This window comes from Apus apus, chromosome 1 (genome assembly GCF_020740795.1).
Source record: "Apus apus isolate bApuApu2 chromosome 1, bApuApu2.pri.cur, whole genome shotgun sequence".
NCBI lineage: Eukaryota > Metazoa > Chordata > Aves > Apodiformes > Apodidae > Apus > Apus apus.
In genome coordinates this window covers 248962-271616 of record NC_067282.1, presented here as the reverse complement: position 1 = coordinate 271616, position 22655 = coordinate 248962, and the positions used below count along the sequence as shown (strand labels likewise).

At 62.0% G+C, this 22655-nt stretch overlaps 2 protein-coding genes across 10 annotated transcripts in view; one reads left to right on the top strand and one right to left on the bottom strand.

Annotated features, from left to right (window-relative positions):
- The window catches only part of STIM1 (stromal interaction molecule 1), a 93626-nt gene extending 82121 nt beyond the window's left edge, over window positions 1–11505 (bottom strand). For 4 of the 9 annotated variants that reach the window (XM_051608675.1, XM_051608676.1, XM_051608677.1 and 1 more), the window contains exon 1: window positions 10857–11194. In XM_051608675.1, coding sequence (XP_051464635.1) covers window positions 10857–10965 — 109 coding nt within the window. In that variant the 5' untranslated portion in view covers window positions 10966–11194. Of the gene's footprint in view, window positions 1–10856; window positions 11197–11443 lie in introns of those variants that run through there. The other 5 variants (XM_051608673.1, XM_051608674.1, XM_051608672.1 and 2 more) reach the window with 4 other exon arrangements.
- A 1647-nt stretch (window positions 11506–13152) lies between these two features.
- RHOG (ras homolog family member G) lies at window positions 13153–21259 on the top strand. Its single transcript, XM_051608792.1, has 2 exons — window positions 13153–13260; window positions 19906–21259. The coding sequence occupies exon 2, from the start codon at window positions 19945–19947 to the stop codon at window positions 20518–20520; it is 576 nt and encodes a 191-aa protein (XP_051464752.1). The 5' UTR covers window positions 13153–13260; window positions 19906–19944; the 3' UTR covers window positions 20521–21259.
- Window positions 21260–22655: the final 1396 nt, after the last annotated feature.

The following is a 22655-nucleotide window of genomic DNA, read 5'->3' as shown; positions in this document are numbered from 1 at the left end:
CAGCCAAGCTCTGGAGCCAGGCTGGGAGAGTTGGGGTGTTGAGCCTGGAGAAGAGAAGGCTCCAGGGAGACCTGAGAGCACCTTCCAGTGCCTGCAGGGGCTCCAGGAAAGCTGGGGAGGGGCTTGGGACAAGGGCAGGGAGGGCTGGGAGCAGGGGGAAGGGTTTCCAGCTGGCAGAGGGAGCTGGAGCTGAGATGTGAGGGAGAAATTCTGGGCTGTGAGGGTGGGGAGAGCCTGGCCCAGGTTGCCCAGGGAAGCTGTGGCTGCCCCATCCCTGGCAGTGTTGAAGGGCAGGTTGGATGGGGCTTGGAGCAGCCTGGGCTGCTGGGAGGTGTCCCTGCCCATGGCAGGGGTGGGATTGATGGGTTTTGAGGTCCCTTCCAACCATTCTGGGATTCTATGATTCTGACCACAGCCAGGTGAACCCTGCACCTCCGTGCTCTGCCAGGACCAGGAGGGCAGCACCCATCACTACCCCACTGAGAGGTCCCTCTGCCCACAGGGCTGCCAGGTGTGTTGCTGTCATCGTTTTAGCAAATGCATCAGCATCTTCTAAGTTAGTTCTGCAGAGCCCAGTGGGATCCTACACCCCCAAATCCCTCTGCAGTTCCACCAAGCTGCAACATTTTTGTGCTTCCATCCTGGTCTAAGGTGCTGGGGTCTGCTCTGCAGAGGAACCCGCCCATGTCCTCCTGCAAAGAGGGGTGTATCTCCATCTACCCCCAGCTCAAAGCAGGGGCAGAACCAAGGTGTCCTTTCCTGCTCCTTTCCACAGTTCATAAAAGGAAAAACAATATTTCTACTCCTCACTGTGGAGTTTGAGGAACAGACACTCTATGAAGTGACAGCGAATACTGAATCGCTCTCTCCTTTTCCAGATGACGATCTCTAATCAACCATTTTTATATAAACACTTTATTCCTGATTTATTTCTTTTTGCTTCCTACAAGCTGAATGCCACCCGTGACAGGCCAGGCTCTGATCCAGCTGCTGAAATACCAAGGAGAGGAGAAAGCCTCAAGGCTCCCTGAAGACACGGTCACTTTTTCCTCTCAGTCATGAGCTGCCACAACCACCCCCAGAGACACCCACAGCAGGCAGGAAGAGCCACCAAATGAACCAGATTAAGAAGGAGTGACACTTCCACAGGGTGGCTGTTCTGGAGGTCACCATCACCACCCCTGAAATCCTGCAGCTTTACAGGAATAAGGACCAGTTGACAAGATTGTGATTTTTGCCTTAAAACCCCGAAGCAGCTGGAATGAAGAACACAGGGGTGGCACTGATCTCAGCGACTGGGAAGCCAGGATTTTCAGCAATTATTTCTCCCCACAAACATCAGGATTTATCCTGCATCTATCTCTATCAAGGGAAAAAAAACAAACAACTTCTTTTTTTCCCCCTTCCCTGGCTCACTCAGACATTACTGACGTGCTGGCACCCCAACAACTCCAAACACACGCATTGCTCAGCAGCTTTAATCCTGAATTCCTTCTCCCTTCCTGCAACACAAGGCTCAGGCTGAGCAGGCAAAGGGCAGGCTGCTCAAACAAGGGAGCTGCTCATTTCCAACTCAGACCAGGAACATTCTTCAAGTTCTCCTGTTGATTATGCTTCTGTCCTCGCAGAATGGCAGAATTTCAGGCACCAGAGCTCAAAACCTGGAGAACGAACTAAACTGGCAAACAACCAAGCCCTCTGCCCTTCAGGGAAAAAGAGGCAAGAAATGCTTAGCTACAAAAATAGCCTCTTTCCCTCAAAACATGCGGTGGGAGCGTGTGTTTGGTAACAAACATCCCCAGTTTCCTATCAGATGGCAACTGCTTCCACTTTGCAAAGGCGGGCAGGGGCCAGGGCAGCCACCCGCCGCTCCCGGGCCCGCCATGAGGCGAAGGGACACAGGGATTGGGAGGCTGCAGAGCTCCTGGGGGGATAAAGTGCACTCAGAAAGAAGCCCCACCTTTGCCTCTCTGGATCCCGTGGACACCTCTCCCAGCACAGGTTAGAAACAGAGAAATTTGCAAGGCAAAAGGCAAGAGCAAACAGTGGTGGGAGAGCAGGCGGGAGGAGCCAGCCTGGGCAGATGGCCGCGGGACACGCCGAGCCAGCACGTTTTCCAAAGGGGAAAAAATAGGTTACTTAAAAATAGGCCCCTAATCCAAACAAACAAGCATCCCGATACCATTTCACAAAGATAAAACAAACAAGCACAGACAATTCCCCTACAGCAACACGTGCGGTCATCTTAACGCCTCCCCTGTGCTCCTCAGATGGTTCTGGTCTCAGCAGTGGGGACTTGGTCCCAAGCCTTGAAAACAAGCCCTTCAACTGGGCCCAGTCCTGCCACGGCTCCAGTCCCCACCCAGCTCCCCAGAAGAGCTCACCTCAATCCCCAGCTGCACTCACCCCCCCGGCCGCTCAGAGCTGGGTGTAAACTGGTAAATTAAAGGAATAATTCACCAGTAAAACTTCCACCCTGGTGCCCAATGCTCAGCTCCCAAGGGAGCCAGAGCTGGTTTTTAACACACAGGCTCGGGGGCTGAGGCAGAAGCTGCTCCAGGCTCACGTGGGCTGCAGGAGTAATGAGCAACGGCTTAATTAAAGAGTCCATCCCTGATGGCTGCCTGAGGACCAGCAGTAACTGCTAAAAAATGAAGCAGAGCGACGGAGGTGCCAGAAAATTAATCAGGCAGGACAGCGGGGGCTGAGGAAAGGGAAGGGAAAGGGAAAATTAATGTCTGGCAGTGAGACCCACTTGGATCAGCTCAGACAGGCACAGGCAGCCGTGGCCTCCACACGCCTCCAACTGCTCCCCAGCTCCAGACCCAAACACTAAGGTCCTCAGAGAGGGAGGTGGGGACACAGCAGGTCCCCAAGGCTCTACTTGGAACAGGGAGAGACGTCACACAGGCCTAAAAGCCACGTTATTAATAGCACTTGACCACAATAAACGAAGGGTGATCACATCTCCTTGTGCAGCCCTGGACCAGAGAGATCCTCAGCTCACCCTGCAGACCTGCACCCCAACAGCAGGGACAGTCCTGTCTCCTATTCCCAACACAGGTATCCCCAGTGTGGTTCAACCTCAGGAAAACACAGCACAGCAGAATCATCAACTCACAGACTGGTTTGGGGGAGAAGGGACCTCAAAGACCACCCAGTTTCCCCCCTACATGGGCAGGGACACCTCCCAGCAGCCCAGGCTGCTCCAAGCCCCATCCAACCTGCCCTTCAACACTGCCAGGGATGGGGCAGCCACAGCTTCCCTGGGCAACCTGGGCCAGGCTCTCCCCACCCTCACAGCCCAGAATTTCTCCCTCACATCTCAGCTCCAGCTCCCTCTGCCAGCTGGAAACCCTTCCCCCTGCTCCCAGCCCTCCCTGCCCTTGTCCCAAGCCCCTCCCCAGCTTTCCTGGAGCCCCTTCAGGCCCTGGAAGGTGCTCTCAGGTCTCCCTGGAGCCTTCTCTTCTCCAGGCTCAGCACCCCAACTCTCCCAGCCTGGCTCCAGAGCAGAGCTGCTCCAGCCCTCCCAGCATCTCCGGGGCCTCCTCTGGCCTCTCTCCAACAGCTCCGTGTCCTTCCTGTGCTGGGGACCCCAGAGCTGGACACAATTCTCCAGGTAGGGTCTCACAAGAGCAGAGTAAAGCGGGACAATGGCCCTGCTGGCCACACTTCTTTTGATGTATCCCAGGACACAGGTGGTTTCTGGGCTCCAGCACACAGTGCTGGCCCTTGTTGAGCTTCTCCTCACCCAACACCCCCAAGTCCTTCTCCTCAGGGCTGCTCTCAACCCATTCTCCATCCAGCCTGGATCCGTGCTTAGGATTGCCCTGACCCCTGTGCAGGGCCTTGCACTTGCCTTGTTCAACAAAAGGGCTTGTTCCCATGGGAATCCCAGAGCTGCCCCATTAAGAACCATAACACCCCAGCCTGCCTGCTCAGGAGTTTATTTCTTCCCACCCAGCTTTGTTTATAAAGCAAAGCTAATTAATGAACTAAACTCGTCCAACAGGACAAGTGCCACCTCCGGCACCTTTTTTCAATCAGCGCAGCCTCCAGGTTGAAGAAGCAGAAGGAGAATTTTTAGAAGCAGAGGGATAACCTCATGGATAACTGTTGCTTCTCAATCACCTGCTCATACACCCTCCAACAAATCCACCTGGAATCACACCAGGATGCCTTGTTACTTCCCTCTTGCAGTGAAGCTCAGTGCACCGAGTCCCCCGCAGGATGGGTCTGAAGCACAGTGGGCAGACATCTGTCCCCTGCCCAGAGGGAGCAGAGCTGAGAGCACTCAGCCAGCAGAGGATTATGATCTACTGAGTAGAGCTCACCAGCCAAATAGGTGACAGAAAAGCTAATTATTTTTTTTTTAATCTTTCTCAATCCCTTTCAGATGCAGCACACTCTGTTTACCCCAACCATTCCCTTCCCAGACCCTGCTGGCCACCCCATGTGGGATGTCAGGAGGCTTCATCACTAACGCTCCCATCCAAACCAAAAGGCTCAGTCTGAAGCAGGATATAAAGACAGTCTGCCCTGGTCTGGCTGTTTTTTTTTTTTCCTGCAGGAGTTAATGGCAGGACTGCACGTGTAGAGGGAAGGCCCAGTCACACCCTGCCCTGTGCCACGTGTCCCAGCTCAGCCCCGCGCAGCCCGGGCTGCTCCAGGCTGCCATGGGCACAGGCAGGAAGGGGATTGTGAGGTGCAGCCCTGAGAAAAGAGGATTTGGTGATGAAGACACCAAAAAAGGTTCAAAACAAAAAAGCACATTTCCAGTCACGTGCGAGGTCAACTCTCTCCTCCAGGCCCAAGGTGGGGTTACCCAGACCCCTGCTCGGAGGCTCAGCTCTGTGTTCCCCCCACCCACACTTCCAGTGCAAAGTCAAGGTCAGGTTTCTCTCCCCACTGGGATGCAGCGAGGACAAAGGCCCGAAGTAGCTTGGAAATTCTAAACATGAGCTCTCTATGTCCTTGCACTGCCACAGCTCCTGAGAAAACAGACACCCCACAGGGCTCACCTCGGCTGCAGCTCCACCAGCCCCACCGCCGTCCGCAAACACGACCTGCGAGGCACGAGAGGCATGGAGAGATGTTGCTTTCTGAAGCAATAAATGACATTTTAAATCAATCAATAAACGAAATCCACACTCTGCCCCAGCTGAGCATCTCTCCAAGTTTCCGGGCCAACACAGGGAACAGGATCTGCAGAGGCAGGAGCCAGGAGCTCCCTGCAGCGCTTCCAGCCCCAGCGCGTCCCCAGCCTGACCTGCTCCTCCTCTGCACAGGGAAAAGAGACAACTGCTCCAGTTCTCAAAACGGCGATTCCTTGAGATAAATTTCATTCCCAAACAAAGCCAAGGCTGCGCGAGTCACCGAGGTTTCCAATCAAGCAGGTAAAGTACACTATTTCCTGGCAGAATCACAGAATCATTACAGACTGGTTTGGGTTGGAGGGACCTTAAAGCTCATCCATGGGCAGGGACACCTCCCAGCAGCCCAGGCTGCTCCAAGCCCCATCCAACCTGCCCTTCAACACTGCCAGGGATGGGGCAGCCACAGCTTCCCTGGGCAACCTGGGCCAGGCTCTCCCCACCCTCACAGCACAGAATTTCTCCCTCACATCTCAGCTCCAGCTCCCTCTGCCAGCTGCAAACCCTTCCCCCTGCTCCCAGCCCTCCCTGCCCTTGTCCCAAGCCCCTCCCCAGCTTTCCTGGAGCCCCTTCAGGCACTGGAAGGTGCTCCCAGCTCTCCCTGGAGCCTTCTCTTCTCCAGGCTCAACACCCTAACTCTCCCAGCCTGTTTCAGAGTTTTCCAAGTATTCTCCAACACTTCCCCTTGCCCAGCCTGAAGCTGCTACTCACATGTGCAACTTCTACTCAGAGTCGACACCTAGAAAGAATAAGCTGCAGCAAAAGCACAGAGAACAGCAGCAAAATGTTTCCAGTCTGGAGACAAAGTCTCCTTTAAAAAAACATTTCATGGTAAAGCCAGAAAAGCAAAGCAGGTCACTGTTCTCCACAAACTCCTCCAGGTCTGCAGGAGTGATGGGTTTCAGGGGTGCTCTGACCAGCCTGGTGGTGCATCTGCTGGATGAGTCCAGGTGAGGCTATGGAGGACCCAGAGGTTTCCAGCACACCAATGCAATCAGTAAAATCCTGCAGTGGTTCTGTTTCCACAGCACCAGGAGCTTAACAAGCAGCAGGGAGCAGACAGATCAACAGTATCTCAGTGAGCTGCTTGGAACTTAACATCACCATTTTATGCTGATCTCCCGATTTCAAATGATAAGACTTTTCTGAGGGCAACTCAGGAAAGCACCCGAGTGGCTGCACTGGATGAAGTCAGAGGCTCTGGCAAAGGAACAGAGGAAAAATGTAGATTTTTGGCATCACGGTGGGTGACACAAGCTTCAGCACCATGAAATAAATGCACCAACATAATGTTTTGTTAACTAAGCAACTAGTGAACAGTGAAACCTAGTGAACTAGGTAACAGTGAAATGGGCAGATAAAGCAGTTACCAGCCCTTCGTGTTCCTACCCTGCACGGTAACTGTGCCAGGCCTTTGAAGACACCCCTACACCCACCACACCAAGTCCACAGCCTCATTGTATGTTAAAACGTTTCACTGCCAAGTTCAAAGCCCCCAAAACCCCTCACTTTCCAAGCCAGAAATTTTGTAGCCAAGGATTGACTTTCAATCAACCCCCAAATCTTCAACAGACAAGTACAGGAGTTCCCAGCACAGCTTGGACACAGCATCCTCACCCAGAAATAGATCATTATATTTTTTCCCCTATCAAATTAATCACTAGTTAAGACTTTGTGGTTGCAGCTCCCACTCATCACGCTTCTTTTGCTAAACATTGATGTTCCTTGATTTTATGTGTAGCTGAGGCTCTAACCACGCTGCCCAGAGCCCATCTCCTAACTGCTGCAGGAAGGAGAGACAGGGAAAATCCACACCAGGATCCCCAGGCTGGAGGGGCCAAAGAAGACCCCAAACCCCCTCCAGCACAGGCAGATCCAGCCCTGCATCCCTATGGATGTCAGCTCGCAGAAAACAACCTCAGTGGAAAGTGAAATGAGGCTCCAGGAGCCTTGTTCCATGTTACTGTGCGGAGACGGAGCAGGTATCAACCCAGGAAAGCAGGAATAAGCTGTCACTTCTGGAACAGATCCCAGTCATCCAAAGCCCAGCCCTTTCACAGCCAGTTTTCCTCCTCCAAACACACCCAAAACTCAACCTGAAGGTCCCCAGCAGCGACACCTCACCCTCCACCCATGCTGGCCTGCACAGAAGATGACTGAGTGGAAAATGCAGCAGAGCAACCACTGGTACCAGTTAATGGGATTTAACAAAAAACAGACTATCAGGCAAGCTCAGCATCTCCACTGAGATAAAGTGTAGAAACTTTTGGCCAAAACAGCTGAGGGTGCACATAAAACTTCTGTAAAGTATTTGCCATAACCCCAGGTGACGTTCTGATGGGGAAGATGGCAGGAGAAAAAAAATGAACAAACCCCATGTTAAATAGGTTAGACCTGGGCAACTGAGAGACTGCAGCAGGTAACTGGAAAGAATAAAAAGAGTATTTGTGAGAAAATCCACCAGGAGCCTCTCTTGCCCCTTTCAGAGGGGGGTGTACGATAGATCCTAGGGCTGGAAGCTGCAGCTAGACCAATTCATGCTAAAAATAACCAGCAGCGGGTGAGAACAATAACGACAGGGTGGCTGTCACACATCCTGCGCGGCGGGACCGGCCCCCTTCACCACACCGTGGCTTTTTGCAACGTGTTCTGGGGCAAAAACAGGCTGGGGAGGTCGAGCAGCCCTTGGGGGCTGGGCCAGGGACTGGTTGTCCTCCTTGGCGCCAAACTACACGCCAGCTCCGTGGCCATGCCTTGTGAAATGGCTCCTGCGCTTCGGAGCGTGACCAAAATTACATCTGATGGAGGCAGAAGATGAAAGATTAGGCACTGGCAGCAGGGCCTGCCTTTGGGCAGCTCAGAGCCAGAGGAAAATCTGATTTTCCCTGGAGTTCAGTCACCAGCTCTTCATTTTCCTCCATGGATAAAACAACCCATTTAAAAACTCTTTCTTAAAAAAAAAAAATTTAAAAAAAAATGCTGGGAATCAGAAACATCTCTGGATATTTGATAAAGAGCATCAGTGCATCCCCGAGTGTGCACAGGAAGCCAAGTCATCGAGCAAACACAGCTAGAACTCACACTTCTGCTCTCCACAAACAACTCTCCCCTGCATCTCCCGAAAAATTTCACAGTTCCAGGGACAAGTGGCTGCTGCTGCTGCTGTCCACTTTTTAATCATTAAAATCACACTATGTCGAAAAACCAACAAAAGAAAACCAGGAATCCTTGCACTTTCAAAAACCCGTTGAAAAAGGCACTCTTAAAGACTTTCAAAAATCCATCAAAAATGAATCCTTTCACTTTCAAAAAATCCACCCAACGCCCACTTGTGCTGCTGAGTAAGAGCCTGGGCTACCACCACTGAGTGTGCAACCAGCACAACCTCAGGATCTGCTCCCCGGGAGCAGGCCAGGAGCAGTGCCCGGGGCTCTGGGAGGAGGCTCATGCTGCTGAGCTGCGAGCAGCAGCACCAGAAGCTCAACAGCAAGTGGCCAAGGGATCTCAGAGGAAGCAGCACTAACCTGAAGCTGTGTGAGCAGGGTGCCACCAGCACCACGGCACTTCCCAGCTGCTCCTGCCACGGACTCGAGCAGCCCAGGGCCGGTTACACACCCTTGGAGCCAGCAAACCCCTCACAGACCAGGCTCACCTGCACACTTAGGGTTTCAACCTGTGGCCAGCTCTTCCCTTGCAAGGTGCCACCTGCTGCTCCGCAGGCTTTTAAACCCAGAAGTAACTGGAACATGCCAGAAAAGCCACGAGGAACGACAAGCACCCCTTTTGCAGGGAAAGCCCACCTTTTTGTTTTTATTTCATTAAAGAGACCAGGTCTCTGGACGGCCCCCTGCTCTGCTGCTGCTCAGAGAGAGGAGCAAGTCAGCAGCTGAATCACCAGGGCTGCCACACTTCTGCAGGGCCTCCAAAAATAACTCTGCTGGAAATTCCTTGGAGGCACAAACCTTGCTTCATCAGGACTGCAGAGATCCAGTTTCCTTAATGGAGCGGACTGGATGTGAACTGGCCTAAGGATTTAGGCTGGCGTAGAAAGAATATAAAAAGAAACTTCTCCCGGAGCAGCTAACGTGCAGCCGGGATTAAGGGGGGGGAAAAAAAGTGAGTCACATAAATCACCACGTCGCCGAGATGAAACAATCTGCCTGCCCAGGAACCAGACACCGAGTTCCCGATCGCGCGCCTGATACCGCCGCTCCAGGGACTTGCCCTGTTCTCACCAACCCGCCCGGTACACAAAGCCAAGCGTCCTCTTAGCAACGCTCCTGTGGCCACTTCCATCCCTACAACCACGGCTGCCCACACCTGCACCTTCCACTGGGAACCAAAACCCTGGAGGAGCTCCAGTCCCCGGAGGGCAGGGCACTGAAGAGCTCGGCGAGGGACCACCCGTGCACCCAGCACAACCTCCCACCGCCACCAGAGATCAGACCTGCCTATCACCTTCCCTTGTTTGGGTTTTTTTTTACCACCCTGAGCCTGTGCATTATCCCTCCCGGCAGCCTGCAGCAGCAGGGACCCTCCAGAGCAGATCCCGGGTGTGAGGGATGGAGACGGGGCAGCGGAGACACCCAGATGCTGACAGCAGCAAGTCGTGCTCAGACAGGCCAGCCCACACCCGGGCCGGCAGCGTTTCAGCTTCGGTGGGACTTCACCCCCTCAGAAACCAATGCATTTCTCCATCTGCAGCACCCACACGACGCAAATCCATTAAAAAAAAAACACAAACCAACAACAACCACAACAAGCCAGGGAACTCCCTGCTTTGCCACCGCTGCCCTGCGAGTCCCTGGGCGCTGCCCGGGCGCGGGGGCGAGGATCCCTGCCTCCCCGCCGGCAACCAAAGGCACGTTTCATGCAGCAGGCTGCCAGCTCTGACCTCAGGGACCGCCACAAGGACACACCGGTGCCCACGGGTGGCTTCGGCAGCTGCCAGCCCCCCGGCCGGGGCCGGCCCCGGCAGCAGCGTGCCACCAAATCCTGCCTCCCGCAGGGAATACCCACCCAAGTCCTGGGCAGCTCGGGTTTCTCCTTTCTTTTTTGCGTTGGGTTTTTGGGGTTGGAGGGGAAGGGAATAAAGGGGCACGACAGAAGAGCTGGCTGCCCGGTCTTTGCTACCGCTGCTCTTCAGGCCCGGGAGGTGGGAAGAGCTCGTTCCTGGAGCAAGGAGAGGGCAGGAGAGGATGGCAAGGCGGGTTTTACCCCCCCGGGAATGCCTCAGCCCCGCTGCCCTCCCTGCCAGGCTGCCCACCCGGGAAGGCCCCTCCAGCAAACACAGGCACGGGCACCCCCCGCACCCACCGGAGCCGCGACCCCCCGCTCCCCGCAAACACCCTGGGCGAGGAAAAACCGCCGGGCACCATCGCAGAACGAAGCAGGGGATCATTTTCGGCCCTTCGCGCCCCTCCTGCCCTGGTGTGGGAGGCCGGGCCGGGACACGGCGGGCAGCGGCTGCTCTCCGGGAAAGCCCGGAGCTGCCTCACGGCGGAGGCGAGGCCGGCGGGCCCTGCCCCGGCCCCTGCCCCTTCCCACGGGAGGAACCGGCCTGTCCGAGGGGGCCGGAGCCGCGGGGGGGGACCCGGGGCTGGGGGGGAAGCGCAGGGACCGGAGCTGCGGGTCTGGGGACGGCGGCGGGAAGGAGGGAGGGAGGGAGGGAGGGCGAGGCCCGAGCCCCGGGCGGGGTCTCACCTGCGATGGCCGACTCGTCCAGGTGGGAGCCGGGGGGCCGCTCCCCCCGGCCCTGCTGCAGCAGGAGGCCGCACAGCACCCACAGGGCCACTCCCGACCGCACGTCCATTTCCGCGTCTTCTCCCCGCCGCTGTCAGCTCCTCCTCGGCATCGGCCCCCGCCGCCGGGCCCGGCCCTTCGCCTGCCGCCGCCTCCTCCTCCGAGCGCTGCCCCCGCCGGGCCGGGACGTGCCGCGGGGCCGACACCAGCTGCGGGGCGGCGGGTGAACTCCCGCGGGCCCCTACCCCCGGGACCCCCAGCCGGCCCGGCTAAGTGCGACCGGCTCCCGCTCAGCCCCGGAAGCCGCCCCCAGCCCCGCCCCCCCCCCCCCCCCCCCGCAGCGGTCTCTACCGGGACACCCTGCCCCCCCCCCCCCGCTCTCCTCACCGGTGGTCTCTACCGGGACACCCCTGCCCGCCTCCCCCCCCCGGAGACCCGTCCCGCTCCTCCCGCGCCACCTCCCCCCGGGACACCCCCCCCCCCCCCCGCCCCGCCGCCCCCCGGGACCCCCCGCCCCCCCCCCCGGTGTGCGCCCCCCCCCCCCGCACCGGGCCCTGGCGCCGCCGCCTCGCGCTCGCTGACAGGGGGCGGGGCCACGCGCCGCCGCGCGACACCCTCGGCGGGGCGGGGCCGTGGGGCCGCCCGGCCAATCAGAAGGCGGCGGGTGACCACGCCCCTCCCCCCGCCCGCTGCCCGCCTCCCCGCTGGGCGGCAGCGCCCCCTGGTGGGCGCGGGGGGGGGAATGGCCGGGCTGGGGGGGGGGGGGGGGGTCCCGCACACCCCTCATTGGTGGCAGCCCCCCCGGGGCATCGCGGCACCCCAGCTTGGAGCAGCAGCCACAGCTCCCCCAGCAGACCCTCCTGCCCCACGGCCGGTAGCCCGGGACCCTCATGGGCTGCGGGTGTTGCTGGGGGGGGGGGATACCTGGCTCTTGCAGGCACCCCCAGTTTGGGGGAACCTTACTGGGACCCCCAGCCTGGGGAACCTTGACCTTGAGAGGACACCCAGCTTGGGTGATCTGGCCCCTATGGGGATCGGCAGTTTGAGGGAACCTTACTGGGACCCCCAGTTTGGGGAACCTGCACCTCGAGGGGATCTCCAGTTTGGGGGACCTGGCCCTTACAAGGACCTGCAGTTTGGGGGGCCTGGCCTTTGCAGATACCCGTAGTTTGGGGGACATGACCTTACAGGGATTCCCAGTTTGGGAGACCTAGTCCTTATGGGTACCTCCAGCTTGTGGGACCCGGCCCTTGTGGTGACCCCCAGTGTAGGGCACCTGGCCCTGCAGCAGCTCTGGAACCCCCTTTCTGGGCTGCTGGTCCCCACTGTCCCCCCACCCCATCCCAGCCACATCTGTCCCCACCCAGCCCCCGATGGCCACCCTCGGGCAGGGGCTGCCATCTCCCCTGCCTGCCACCCCCCCCGCGTGTCCTCAGGGAGCCCCGATGGCCACTGTGGGACCCTCCCCCCCTCGCCCCCGTGTAGCCCCCGCCTGCTGCAGCGTGTCCCTGGGGGTGCGGGGATTCCGGGGTCCTGCACCCCCACCCACTGTCCCGCACATCCAGTCTGGCTCCCACCCCCACAGCCCAGGGTCCCACCCCTCAAACCGGCGTCCTGCCCCCCCCCCCAATGTTACACACCCCCACCCGGGGTCCTGCCCCCCCAGCCCAGCTCCCGCACCCCCAACCCCGGGTTCCGCAGCCCCACCCTGTGTCCCACACCCCCACCTAACGTCCTGCACCCCCATCCCGGGGTCCTGCACCCCATTCGAGCTCCTGCACCCCCTCCCCCAACGTCCTGCACCCCCATCCCGGGGTCCTGCACCCCATCCTGCATCTAACCGGAGTCCCGCAACCCCAACCCGAGACCCCGCACCCCCCCACCGGGTCCGGGCCCCACATCCCGGGGTCCTGCACCCCCACCCCAGCTCCCGCACCCCCAACCCGGGGCTCTTCCATCTCTAACCACAGTCCCGCACCCCCAAACCGAGACTCCGCACCCCCCGCCGGGTCCGGGACCCCCATCCCGGGAAGCCCCCAGACCCCGCTGCGGACGGGGCGGCCCCGGGGGGGCTGGGGGGTGGGCACGGGGGGTGCCGGGGCAGGGCCGTGGGGCAACGCCGAGGGGCTCAGGGGGCTCAGCTCCCCCGGGAGCCTCCCCCCGACCCCCCCGGGCCGGGCCGAGGAAGGAAGCGGCGGGGGCGGGCGCGGCGGGGGGAAGTTTCTCCGCGGGACCGCCCGGGGCGGCGGGAGGAGGCGGCCGCGGACTTCCTCCCCCTTGCTCTTCCTCCTCTCCTCCTCCTCCTCCTCCTCCCGCTGCTCCGGCCCCGCGCCCGCCGCCCGGACCCGCCGCGCCATGCCCCGGGGTGAGTGGGGAACCGGGGGACACAGACACACACACGCAGCCCCCCCGGGTCCCGCTGCCGGGGCGGGGGCACCCGCGGTTACCCGGACAGGGCTGGGGGTCCCGCTGCCCGGAGTCCCGTCCCGGGGTCCCGCTGCTGGGGGGGGGGCGGGGGGCTGGGGGTGCTGGGGCTACACGGGGTCCCGCTGCTGGGGGTGCTGGCTGGTGCGGGGGGGTCCCGCTGCGGGGGGTGCTGGCCGGTATCAGGGCTGCCTTTCTTGGCAGTGCTGGCCGGTCCTGGGGGTGCTGGTCGGTACCGGGGGTTGCGCTGACGGGGCGGACTGTCCTGGCTGGTACCGAGGGCTCCGTTACTGGGGGTCATGGCCGGTACTGGTCGGTACCGGGAGTACCGCTACCGGGGGCGGGAAGGTCCCGGCCGGTACCGGGTCCGGCGGAAGGAGTCACCCGGGGACAGGGCGGGGACGTTGGCACCGAGACCCGCCCGGAGCGGGGCGGGGGATAACGGGGCTGGGGGGATAACGGGGCTAAGGGGATAACGGGGCTGGGGGGATAACGGGGTGAGGGGATAACGGGGCTGGGGGGGATAACGGGGCTGGGGGGATAACGGGGCTGAGGGGATAACGGGGTGAGGGGATAACGGGGCTGGGGGGATAACGGGGCTGGGGAGATAACGGGGTGAGGGGATAACGGGTCTGGGGGGGGTAATGGGCTGAGGGGATAACGGGGCTGGGGAGATAAATGAGGTGAGGGGATAACGGGGCTGGGGGGATAACGGGGTGAGGGGATAACGGGGTGAGGGGATAACGGGGTGAGGGGATAATGGGGTGAGGGGTCCAGGGAGAGGAGCTGCGGCCGGGGGTGCGGGGGCGGCAGCTGCTGGGACAGAGCAGGGACAGAACCGGCCCGACCCGACCCAGCCCGACCCCCCTGCACGGGACCGCTGCACCCATGGCCGCTGCACCCGATGCTCCCACTCTGCACACGCTGCGCCCTGTGCCCGCGGCACCCGCGGCACCCCGGGCACCCGCCTGCACCCCTCCCCGCACCCCCTGCGAGGGGCACTGCACCCCCTCCCCGCACCCGCTGTGAGGGGCACTGCACCCCCTCCCCGCACCCCCTGCGAGGGGCACTGCCCCCCTCCCCGCACCCACTGCGAGGGGCACTGCCCCTCCTCCCCGCACCCACTGCGAGGGGCACTGCCCCCCCTCCCTGCACCCACTGCGAGGGGCACTGCCCCCCCCTGCACCGCAGGCCTTTCGACAGCCCCGTTGGGAGGCGCTGGAAGTGGCAGCGCCCGGTGCAGCCCCGCAGCACGTCGCGACACGTCGTGACACACGACGGGCGTTGGAGGCACGGGAGGGCCCCGCGGTGCTGGCAGGCTGCAGCGCGGGGTGGGGGTGGCACAGTGGGGCTCTGCCGGGTGACGGGCCTGTCCCCAAAGGCAGAGCAGGGGCCCCCGTGGGTGGCCTGGGGGGGATGCGTCGCCCCGTGGCGTGGCTGTGGCTCCGCGGGTGGGTTCCCGCTGGGCTCACTGCTCTGGTCTTGGGAGGTGGAGGAGCTGGTGGAGCAGACGTGGGGACCTTGTCCAGCTGGGAGCACCCGTGGGTGCAGGGTGTCTGTGGGGGTGCTGGCAGGGGGCTGAGGCCGGCACACCTTGTGACAGCAGTGGCGCTGCTGACAGGTGTGAGGGGTGTCCTGCCGGGGGGGTGTCCTCTGAGGGGTGTCCTGTGAGGGGTGTCCTGCATAAGCTGGGAGCAGAGGTCGGGCATCCCTGCCCGGAGCTTGGGTTTGGGTGGTGTGGTGAGAGGTGACAAACTGACCCAGGGCTGGTGGGGCAGGGGGACACTGTGGCCTTGTCTGCACCTCTGGTGGTGGTGGGAGCAGCACTGGGGTGATTGTCACCCTGATGGCCTGGCCTGGCCTGGCTGGCCCCATCCCTCCATCCATCCATCCATCCATCCATCCATCCATCCCTCCCTTCATCCATCCATCCATCCATCCATCCCTCCATCCATCCATCCATCCCTCCATCCATCCATCCATCCATCCATCCATCCATCCATCCATCCATCCATCCATCCATCCATCCATCCATCCATCCATCCCTCCCTTCATCCATCCATCCATCCATCCATCCATCCATCCATCCATCCATCCATCCATCCATCCATCCATCCATCCATCCATCCATCCCTCCCTCCCTCCATCCCTCCCTTCATCCACCCTCCCTCCATCCCGAGTCCTCCACGTCTGACCCCCAGCAGCCCTGCCTGGTGCTGCCCGGTCCCACCACTGACCCCAGGGGGGGTTTGATGGCCGGGGCTGCTCCCGGCTCGGGGGTCGCTCCTGCAGCGTCACCCCGGGGGGTCCGGTCCCGGCTCTGGCTCCCGGTGCTGCCAGGTTCGGCATCGGGGGAGCAGGACCCGCCGGAGCCCGGGGGGAAAGAAAATAAAGAAACCGGCGAAAAGGAAAAGGGGGGAACCCAAACCCCTCCCGTTCGGCATGGGAGTTATTTCGCTGTGACAGCAGAGCCGGGGGTCCCGGTGGCAGCTCCCCCGGGGCACATCCCAGCGAGCGGGGACCCTGTCTCGGCTGTGCCAGCACCGGCCCCCCCGCCCCGCGCCCGCCGGGCCCCGCTCGGTGTGCACGGGTTTCCTCCTCGGGAGGCGGAGCAGCCGGGGGGGCTGCTCCGGGGGGGGACCCACCGCCCGGTCCCACAGCGCGGGGGTGCCCGGTGTGGGGAGTGAGGTGCGGGGTGCCCGGTGTGGGGTGCAGCATGGAAGAAATTCTTCACTGTGAGGGTGGTGAGGAGCTGGGATGGGCTGCCCAGGGAGGTTGTTGTTCCCCCGTCCCTGGAGGTTCTTAAGGCCGGGTTGGACGAGGTTTTGTGCAGCCTGGGCTGGTGGGAGGGGTCCCTGCTCATGGCAGGGGGGCTGGAGCTGGGTGATCTTTAGGGTCCCTTCCAAACGTAATGATTCTGTGATTCTATGGGGGACACTGTGTGTGATGCACAGCGCTCTGTGCAGGGCGTGGGGTGCAGGGTGCACTGTATGGGGTGCAGGGTTTGTACTGTGGGGTGCAGGGTGCACCATGTGGGGTGCAGGGCTCATGCTGTGGGGTGCAGTGTGCACTGTATGGGGTGCAGGGTTTGTACTGTGGGGTGCAGGGTGCACTACATGGGGTGCAGGGCTCACACTGTGGGGTGCAGGGTGCACCATGTGGGGTGCAGGGCTCATGCTGTGGGGTGCAGGGTGCACCATGTGGGGTGCAGGGTTTGTACTGTGGGGTGCAGGGATGCACTACAGGAACCACAGGGTTCATGGTGTGGGGTGCAGGGTGCACTGTATGGGGTGCAGGGTTTGTACTGTGGGGTGCAGGGTGCACCATGTGGGGCAGGGGGTGCACAGCCCAGCACACTCTGGTCGGGTGTGCTCAGGTTTGGGTGCTGTGGGGGTGACTCCTCTGCTCCCCCAGCGGAAAAACCCCCCGGGGGCTGCCCCGCCAGGCAAGGGGAGCAGGTTCTGCTTCCCCTTTCTGCTGCAGAGGAGTGAGTCGCTTTTCCCATCCCGGGGGGTCATGCCAGGGTGCATCACCCACAGCCCCTCACCCCCACCTGCACCCCAAATCCTGGCTGAGCGCCCCACAGGGTGGCTGGGGTCCCCCAGCACCGTGCAGACCCCTCCCATCCGGTGCTCCAGGACACTGCAGGCACCACAGGGATGTCACAGTGCAACCCCCATCCCGAGCAGGGGGTCCTGCCCCCCCTCAGCACAGCTCCCACCCCCTCCTGTCCCTGCTCCCCCACCTCACAGCCCGGGTCCCTGGCTGCCCCTGGGACGGTTCTGCAAAGAAAGCCAAAGGCTGGGATTTAGAAACAACTTTTGGGGGTTTTCTTTTTTTTTTTTTTTTGTGGTTTTCTTTTTTTCACAAAACCCAAAGCCCAGCCTGGGTCTCTTTGGGCCGGGCAGCAGCTCCTGGTGACCCCAGTGCCCAAAGGCCTTTGGCTTGGGAAGAGAATTTAAATCTAAAATACAAAACAAAAATGGTTTTCTAGGAAAATTCTTCCTTTTTTTTCTGCACCAGAAAGGGAAACAAGAAAATCAAACCTGCTGTGGTGCTGCTGGAGGGGCTGAGGGAGAGTGGGGTGCCTGTGCCCCCCGAGCCTTGCAGATGACAGGGGGGAAGTGAGTCCAAACTGGGCCAGATCCCTGGGATCCCTGGTCCCTGGGACCAGCCAGGTCCCTGCCATGGTGTGATGAGGCTGCTCCAGGGGCTGTCCAGGGTCCCTGTGGGCAGGAGGGACCCCTGGCTGGGGGCTGAGGCCCTGTGGGCCCCCAGAGGGTCCCTCCCCAGCGCTGCCAGCTCCCCTGTGTCCCCACAGCCCCTCCTTGGTGCTGTATGGGTGCAGTGTGGGGAGGGGGTGGCTGTTACAGCCCCTGTGGAGGGTGCCCAGCCCTGGAGATGGACCCTGTGCAGGGAGCTCTGTCCCCATCACTCTGGTGCTGCTCCTGCTCCTGCTCCCATCACCCTGGTCCTGCTCCCATTGCTCCGATCCAGCTCCTGCTCCCACTGCCCTGCTCCCGATCCTGTCCATGTCACCCTCTTCCTGATCCCCCTGCTCCTCTCCCAACACCCTGCTCTTGTCCCTGTCATTCTGCTCCCGCTGCCCTGATCCTGTCCCCATCACCCTGCTTGTTCCCAGCTCCCTGCTCCCCCTGTCCCTGCTCCCCCATCCCCATCACCCTGCTCCTTCTCCCCCTGATCCTGCTCCCACCCCTCTGCCCCTTTCCCCACTGCCCCAGCCTGGGGCTGCTCCAAGCCCTGAAGGACTGGGGGGGTCCTGCTGCTGTGTCCCCCCCACTGAGCACCCCCCCACCCCAGGTTCCTGCTGGGAGGACCCACCCCCTCCAGGGCTGCATTTGCAACCAAAGCAGGGGACAAAATGGAGGCTGAAGGGCCGGGTGTGTTGGGGAGCCCCTTGGGACCCTGTCCTGGGCCAGGGGCCCTGGCTGCCCCCCTGCTGTGGGCAGAAGTCTGAGGGGGGGGGTTGCCTGACCCCCCTCCCACTCGCAGACCCATGGATTCCTCCCCCCCAAAAAAACCCTGTGCTGTGGCAGCACTTTTGCAGTGGGGAAACTGAGGCACGGCACCGCGGGGTGTGTGGGGGGGGTGTGTGTGGGAAACTCGGCAGCCTTGGGGGCCCCCCCACCCCGTTTGTCCTGCAGGGGTGTGGGCAGGGAGCCAGGCAGGGTGGGGGTCGGGGCTCTGCCGGCCCACCCGGGGCAGGAAACTGGTGTCAGGGTGGGAAGAGGAAGAGCCACTTCCCCATGCGAGGGGGCAGGATCCGGCCTGGCGAGGGAGGGGGTCAAGGTGGGGGTGGTCCCAGCCCCTTCGCCCTTTCCCAGCCCCAGGGGGGCCTTAGGGAAGGGTGTCCCCCCCTCCCACACACACACAGCCCTGGGGCTCTGGGATGATGTTGTATCCCCTGCTCCTCATCCCACTGCGTTGAGTTGAGCCCCAGCCAAGAGAATTCCCATGGGATGGGGCGATCCTGGCAGGGATGGAAGGGGGTGCTGGGCCCATGGGTGGGCAGCCTGCAGCTCTGAGGTGCCCCCCGGGCCCCGGCTGGGCGCCGTGGGGCAGCTCCCAGCTCCTGCCTGAGGCAGGAAGGGGAGCAGGATGTTGCCCGTGATGGGAATTGCAGCGGGAAGTGGAGGAAAGCAAACAGGGAAATGGGCGCGGGGACAAACACAGCTGTGGAGGGGACATTGGCCCCGAGGGGACAGGACAGTGGCTGCTCACCAGCCTGGTGAGCACGGGCACCAGCACCGGGCACCAGGGCCCACAGGCTCCCACAGGCCAAATCAGCCCTGGTACTGGCTGGAGGCAGCAGGGTGAGCTGGTACCGAGTGCTGGGAGCCTGGGAACCCCCGTGTCCTGGGCTGTGTCACCAGCAGCGTGAGCAGCAGGGCCAGGGAGGGGATTGTCCCCTCTGCTCTGCTCTGCTGAGACCCCCCTGCAGGGCTGGGAACAGCTCTGGGGTCCCCAGCACAGGAAGGACACGGAGCTGTTGGAGAGAGGCCAGAGGAGGCCCCGGAGATGCTGGGAGGGCTGGAGCAGCTCTGCTCTGGAGCCAGGCTGGGAGAGTTGGGGTGTTGAGCCTGGAGAAGAGAAGGCTCCAGGGAGACCTGAGAGCACCTTCCAGGGCCTGAAGGGGCTCCAGGAAAGCTGGGGAGGGGCTTGGGACAAGGGCAGGGAGGGCTGGGAGCAGGGGGAAGGGTTTCCAGCTGGCAGAGGGAGCTGGAGCTGAGATGTGAGGGAGAAATTCTGGGCTGTGAGGGTGGGGAGAGCCTGGCCCAGGTTGCCCAGGGAAGCTGTGGCTGCCCCATCCCTGGCAGTGTTGAAGGGCAGGTTGGATGGGGCTTGGATCAGAAGATGTGCTTCCTTATCAGGGGGTCTCCAACCTGCTGCCCACAATGGGGGGCTGCCTGGGGGGCACATACCTGGCTGGGAAGCTCACCCGGGCTGCAGCATGGAGGGTGGACCAAGTGTGACCCTCCTCAGGGTGTCCAAGCCGTTTTGGGGGACAACAGTGAGGCCAGCCCTGTCATGTCCCCCCTCCCCTGACCCTGTCCCCTCCCCACAGGCTGCTGAAGGGGGACGCCAGGGACGCGGAGCCGCCGGGATGCAGAGCATCAAGTGTGTGGTGGTGGGCGACGGGGCGGTGGGCAAGACCTGCCTGCTGATCTGCTACACCACCAACGCCTTCCCCAAGGAGTACATCCCTACTGTCTTCGACAACTACAGCGCCCAGAACACGGTGGATGGCAGGACTATTAACTTAAACCTGTGGGACACGGCCGGCCAGGAGGAGTACGACCGCCTGCGGACGCTTTCCTACCCCCAGACCAACGTCTTCATCATCTGCTTCTCCATCGCCAGCCCGCCCTCCTACGAGAACGTCAAGCACAAGTGGTACCCCGAGGTGTGTCACCACTGCCCCAGCGTGCCCATCCTCCTCGTGGGCACCAAGAAGGATCTGAGAAACAACCCCGAGACCATGAAGCGGCTGAAGGAGCAGAACCAGGCGCCCATCACCACCCAGCAGGGCATCAGCCTCTCCAAGCAGATCCGCGCTGTCAAGTACCTGGAGTGCTCGGCGCTCAACCAGGAGGGCATCAAGGATGTCTTCACCGAGGCGGTGAGGGCCGTGCTCAACCCCGCCCCAGCCAAGCCCAAGAAGCCCTGTGTCCTCTTGTGACGGGGTGGCCAGCAAGAGACGATCCTGCCCCTGCCCAGCCCCCTCTCCCTCCCGCCCCAAGACGCTGCCTGGTGCCACCAGAACCCACCCCCCCTGCCCATCCAGGTGCCACCTCGAGCCTCGCTGGCCTCCCCCTTGGGGACAGCAGGAATGGGGCCACCAGCCCGAAGCCACCAGCTTTAATAATACAGACCTTGTTTGCACTAACTGGCTGACTGCCCCGGGAGCAGCGGGACCCCCCCAGCCCTGTGGGACCCCCTCAGCCCTGCGGGTCCCCCCCAGCCCTGTGGGACCCCTCCCAGCCCAGCACTTTTGGGTGACACCTCTCCGGTCCCAGCACAGAGCGACGCTTCCTGAGAAGGGGATCCCGGGGGTGCCCAACCCACCCCTCCTCCCACCCTCAGCACCCCACGGGGACCTGCCACCCCCAGCACCCCATGGGGACCCACCAGCCCCATCCCCTGCACCAGCAGAGGGGCATGGGGAGGGGGTCCCCAGCCCCTCTGTGCCAGCCCCGGTGCTCGGCCACCTCCGAGCGTCCCGCTGGGTCCCAGCGGCTGCGCCCGGGGGTCTCCCGGTGGGGTCTGGGATGAGCTCCAGCTCCCCAGGGACACCCAGCCCCGGGGAGCGCGGCGCTGCTGGGGGAGCCTGTCCCGGTGCCGGGGCTCCCGCGGGACCTGCCTGTAACTGCTGCTCCCCCAGCTGCTGCTTCTTAAATAAAATGTCCTGCCCAGGCCCTCCCGTGTCCTGTGCTCTGCCTTCCCCAGGCACGGGGACACCCCTGCAGCCACCCTGGGGGGGCACATTGGGGGTCTCTGCCCCAGGGGTGACCCTGCCATGGCCAGCCCTGACCCCCTGCCACCCCCATGGCCACTTGGGGCCAAACTGGGCTGCCCTGGAGGGGAGGGGGGGACTTGGGGACATGGCAGGGGATAGGAATGGGGACAATGCGGGAGGTGGCTGTGGGGATGTTCCACAGGGTGGCCATGGGGTCATTGGGGATGGGGACATTGCAGGAGGTGGCAATGGGGACACTGGGGCCAGGGACATTGCAGGAGGCAGCCATGGGGACATTGCACTGGGTAGCCATGGGGACATGGGACAGGGACACTGCAGGAGGTGGCCATGGACACATAGCCTGGGGGACACTGGGAAAAGGGACATTGCAGGAGGTGGCCATGGGGACATGGGGGACATTGCAGGGGTGGACCCAGGGGGCTGCAGGAGTGAGGTCCCCTCCCTAGAAGCCCCCAGCCACCCCAGCTCTGGCTCTGAGCCCCATGTCCCCACACCCAGGGGCTGGGCTGTCCTGGGGGACCCCGGGTGCAGTGGCCAAGTGCTGAGGCTGGCAATGGTCCCAGCAGCTCGGCCGTGCTGGCCAGTCCAGCAAGGCCTGGCAGGGTCCCCACTGTCACCCACGGGTCCCTTGTCCAGCCCCGGGGCCTTCCTGCAGGAACAAGCTGCCTTTGTTCCCGGCTGCCACTTCCCGGCTGGAGCTGGGGGCCAGCGTGGGTGACAGTGCCACGAGGCAGGGTGGCTCTGGCCACGTCCCATCCCTGTCCCCCAGGGCAGGGTGGCTCTGCCCATGTCCCATCCCTGTCCCCCCTCCCAAAGCTGCAGCCTCTGGTGCAAAGCATGAACCCCTTGGACACCCCAGGCTGGGAGCCGGTGACCCTGGGACATGACCCCAGATTGTCCCCAGAGGGCTGCATGTCCTGCTCCCTCTGTGGGGGATCTCCATGGCCATGTCCTGCTCCCTCTGTGGGGGATCCCCATGGCCATGTCCTGCTCCCTCTGTGGGGGATCCCCATGGTCATGTCCTGCTCCCTGTGTGGGGGATCTCCATGGCCATGTCCTGCTCCCTCTGTGGGGGATCCCCATGGCCATGTCCTGCTCCCTCTTTGGGGGATCCCCATGGCCATGTCCTGCTCCCACCATGGAGGATCATCCATGGCACGTCCTGCTCCCTGTGTAGAGTTGCCCATGGCCATGTCCTGCTCCCTCCACAGGGCTCCCCATGGCCACCCCACCAGCTCCCCACGGGCAGGGCCGATGGCAGAGCCCCGGGTGCCACAGTGTGGGGCAGAGCTGGGACACCCTGTGCTGTCGGGGGGTCCCAGGGTGCCACGGCAGGG